This window comes from Microtus ochrogaster, unplaced genomic scaffold (genome assembly GCF_000317375.1).
Source record: "Microtus ochrogaster isolate Prairie Vole_2 unplaced genomic scaffold, MicOch1.0 UNK26, whole genome shotgun sequence".
In the NCBI taxonomy this organism is placed as follows: domain Eukaryota; kingdom Metazoa; phylum Chordata; class Mammalia; order Rodentia; family Cricetidae; genus Microtus; species Microtus ochrogaster.
The window spans coordinates 2,419,400-2,423,843 of record NW_004949124.1 but is presented as its reverse complement, the minus strand read 5'-3'; the positions used below and the strand labels follow the sequence as shown (position 1 = coordinate 2,423,843).

The following is a 4,444-nucleotide window of genomic DNA, read 5'->3' as shown; positions in this document are numbered from 1 at the left end:
TTGATCCCGAATTTCCTGAGAAACCGCCACACTGCTTTCCAAAGTGGTTGCACAAGTTTGCATTCCCACCAGCAATGGATGAGTGTACCCCTTACAAATTTGGATTTTTTTAAAACCCTATTACAACATTTATATTTCACTTTAAATTCTGAAACTAGGTTGCTTGCATATTTTTAGATTAGTGTGTTTCACTGTGACTTTATATACATTCTGGCTTCATATACTATAATTGGTTATAACTTTTTGTTAAGGGGATAGTATATCTTGGGGAATTTAAAAACACAAAAGTATACACAAAGGTTGCTGTAATCCCACAGCCCATGGATGAACACAATTTGAAATTTTGGTCCATTTGGACTGTTATTTGGTCACAGGTACACATGTGCACACACACATTCTTAGGAATATGTGTATGTGCACACTAGCTCCTATTTAATCTTAAAACTGGCAAACAGACCATGCTCTTCTTTGTCTGTTTCAGTTCTCCCTCAATATCTTTCCCATGTCTGTCCTTTGAGAAGATGGGGGGGGGGCGACTTGAGGTTTTATGTTGTGTGTTGGGGTCTCTAAAGAAAGTTTTTTGCGATATGCTTGAGCAGATATTAAGGTTTGCTCTAAGGGAGTAGTTGACCTGGCCAGTGGTTGAGCTCTAGGAGGTGGAACAGCTGAAGACTAAAGGTGCCTGCATCGGAAGTCACCTTCCTTGTAGGCATGTAAAGTAAGGAGACCCTTGCTTCTAAGACCTTTGATTTATATGCGATCTATCACATTGTGGAGTAAGTAATCTGCCTTATTATTCTACTGACTGAACTATTAATCTTGCCTGAAAAATACCCTCAAAAAAGTCAGTGTTTGTCCTGTCCTAGTTTTATTTCTCTTGTTATGATAAGTAGCCTAACTAGGTGAAAGCAGCTTATAGTTGCAAGTCACAGTCTGTCACTGGCTGGATGTTGGGGAGGAACTTCAAACAGCCAGTCACACTCACAGTCAGATAGGAAGAGAATAATGCATCCTTGCCTGCTTGCTGTGAGCTAGCTTTTTGTCATATTGTTCAAGAACCCCTCTCCAGAAGATGATGTCACTCAGATGTAGTCCCCCTGACATCACGGATCTGGATAATTCCTCTTAAAGAGTTTCCAGGTACCATCTAGGTTGTGACAAGGTGACAGTTAGAAACTGACAGGTGTTGCTTTGTCAGGGTTACACAGAATTAACCATCACAGTGGTAGGGTATAATTTTGAGTTCCACTTTCCTGAGTTGGAAAGGAAAACTATTTTTGGTTTAACAACATTACATACAATATAACACTCTTCTACATAGTTTCTTTAGTAAATATCTTAGAGTCTGAAACTTTGTATGCAAAATTAATTCCCTTCCTTGGAGCATATGTTAGATGAGGAATAAGCTAATAATATGTACAGGTGTTATAAGAGTTTATGTAGAAAACTAAAGCAGGCTGGATAGATAGAGAGCAAAGGAAGGGAGCAGGGTGCTAGTCACAAGGTGGTCAGGGCAAATCTCTATTATGTTTCTGTTTAAGTAGGGATCATATGTACAAGGTAGAAGATGCATCTGCAGCAAGAGGCTTTCTGGGTAATGGAATAACAGCTGCACAGGCCTGAGGTTGGAACATGCCCGGTTGGCTTGAGAAGATGAGAGTGGCTAGCAGTACTGTGGTATGGGTGGGGGCGGTGCTGGAGTGGGAAAGTTGCAGGGAGTGAGCTGACAGGAGGCTGCGGTTGGAAAATGGGATGCTAGTGCAGTTACTAATAATGATGGCCTGGGAATGGGTGGATGGAGGGAGGGGGAGGGAATATCGCCACACTAATTTGTCTGATTATTTCCAACTCCCTACAGTGTGACTGTACATTTTAAAGTTTTGTGTGTTTGTATTCATATCTGGAACAGAATTCAGTTATACCCGAGAATCCCCAGAGTCACTAACAACTGGAAAACAAACTGCTTATCTCTCTGGTGACTCTGGTACTTCTAATCCCATCTAAAGTCCATCAATTGACTGTAACAGAAGTGCTGTTTTATAGCCCTGTGCCCAGGATATTCACAGACTAGTGGAGAAGAGCTTACTGATGTTCATGTCCAGTGCCTTTTCCTTTAACTGCTGGGGAAGCTGTGGGCATTTGACTCAGTGCCTCTGTGAGAACTGACACGCTTCTGTAAGAGTGTCTGCCAGAGCTCGTATTGTGGGGTGCACCTGTGGTTGCTGTGGGCTGGAGAAGTCACCAGCTTACTCCTGGGATCGTTGTGTTTATGTAGATATTTTTTCTTGTACTAGTGTATAGGTTTCCAGATAGAGCTGAAGTACAGACCCTAACGTCTGCTGTCATCAGAACTATTTCATGATCTCAAGTCAAGGCCAAATTTTTGAACACTTTATTTTCCAATTGTATTTGCTGAATAATGAGTTTGGTTCTTCTTGGAATTTGTAAAATGACCTCATGGAATGGGAAAAAAAGTTTTTGCCAACAATTGGAACATATACTTGTCTCTGTAACTATATTCAGCCAAACCATGTTCAGATGTTTGTACATGATGTGCTAATCATGTGCTGTTTTGTTGTGCAGTGGTTTTGGTTAGCAATATTAGTCACTCTGCTTGAGCAAAGCAGATATTTCACTTTACTTTGAAAGCCTAAATTACTGGGTTAAAGAAAACGTTGATCTGATATATTTGATTGCTGGTTATTTCTTCTGGACATCTAAATCCTTGTCTTTTGTTAATTTTCAGTTTTATTAATATTTTTATGTTATATTTGAACTTTTATTATTTAAGAATTTTATTATTATCAGTGGTGCTGGCGATTGAACCTAGCATGATAGTAGACAAGTGCTCTATCACTGAAATACATTCTCATCTCACATAAAGTTTATCTTTAATGAAAATTTTAACTTATTAATGTTTTAGTTTTTATATCTCAATTTTTTTTTACATATTAGCTTTTGTGACATCTTCTGATGATTTTAAACTTTGGGATATAAATGTAAGGGAACTTATTAAGGTTCTGTTCATAACATATATTCACATATAGCCACACATATACCAGTAGATTGAAATCTTTATAAGGGATCATTGCAAATGTTTATATTTTGGGGCTGGAGAAATGGATCAGTGGTTAAGAGCATTTGATACTCTTGTAGAGGACCTGGTTTGCTTTCTGGCACCCACATGGCTGCTCAAATCCTTCTGTAACTCCAGTTCTTGGGACTCTGGTGTCCTCTTCTGGCCTTCTTGGGCATTGCACATGTTGGCAACATATATTCAGGCAAAGCACTCATACACATATTCAAAATGTCTGCATCCTCTTTGTATGCTGTCTGTAACAATGTAATATATTAGTGTCTTTTTGGGGGGCAGGCACATTCTCACTATTAGTCCTGGCTGGCCTGTAATGTACTATGTAGACTAAGCTGGTCTTAAACTCCTAAAGATCTGCCTGCCTCTGCCTTCTGAACCCCGGGATTGAAGGTTTGCTTACGATGCCTGGTCATAAATGCTATTTTTATCCAAGAAATTCATATTTTTCCGTACCTAACTATCTTCCTTAATATTATTACTTTTATTTTGTCTATTATTTTGTTTAGAAAGTAACAAGACTCGGAGTAATGATTTTGCTGAGAAGAATGGACTTCAAAAATATGAATATGTCTTACATCCAAGAACTACTGGCTTTACTTTTGTGGTGGACCGTCTAAGGGAAGGTTAGTGCTGCTCTTAAAATGTGTTCTAAACCCAATGTGGCACATTCTTCTGAGCTTTATGTGTAGCTCTCTGACATCTAGTGAGGCACATTAGGACCATGCTGACCTGTGACTAACAGTCACCTTCGTCCTCTAACTGCTACATGCCACAAAGCCGCCTGTGTCCAACATGAAAGACCTTGAAACATTATGGAAGAGAAGGTCCATGTCTTTTCCTAAATGGCATCACCGCGCCGAGTTGGATGTGCTTTAAGATGCACAGTCCAATCCACTAAAACGAAGCTTCTTTACATCTAAGTACCATGGTGTTGAAGAATGTTTGGTACCGGTCCAAAATCACATTGGGAGGGTAAAACAAAAACTGTGCATGATTATTTTTGAAATTCTGTGATTATAACTAATAGGATGTAGTCTTGTGGTTTTGACTTCCACTTTGCCAGTGAACACTGTGTGCCTTGCCTGTCTGCATGTAGAAGTTCGTAAGGGTGGGGTTCTTCATGTTGTGGAAAGTGGTGCAGAGACATTCAGGTGGTGTGCTCACACTTGTGTGCTCACACTTGTCTGTCTCATCTCTCCTCTCTGATGTAACAACATTTTGGTATCTAACTTAGACTCAACAATATGGTTTCTATTGTATGTATTTAGTAATTTCTTTAAAAGTATTTGTGACAAGCCGGGCGATGGTGGCGCACGCCTTTAATCCCAGCACTCGGGAGGCAGAGGCAGG

The 4,444-nt window shown here is 39.8% G+C and overlaps 1 protein-coding gene across 3 annotated transcripts in view; it reads left to right on the top strand.

The window, feature by feature from the left end:
• Positions 1-4,444, top strand: part of Lclat1 (lysocardiolipin acyltransferase 1) — a 131,271-nt gene that overhangs the window by 74,081 nt on the left and 52,746 nt on the right. For all 3 annotated transcript variants that reach the window (XM_005367948.1, XM_026789690.1, XM_026789691.1), the window contains exon 5: positions 3,601-3,717. In XM_005367948.1, the coding sequence (XP_005368005.1) occupies positions 3,601-3,717 (117 nt within the window). The remainder of the gene's footprint in view (positions 1-3,600; positions 3,718-4,444) is intronic.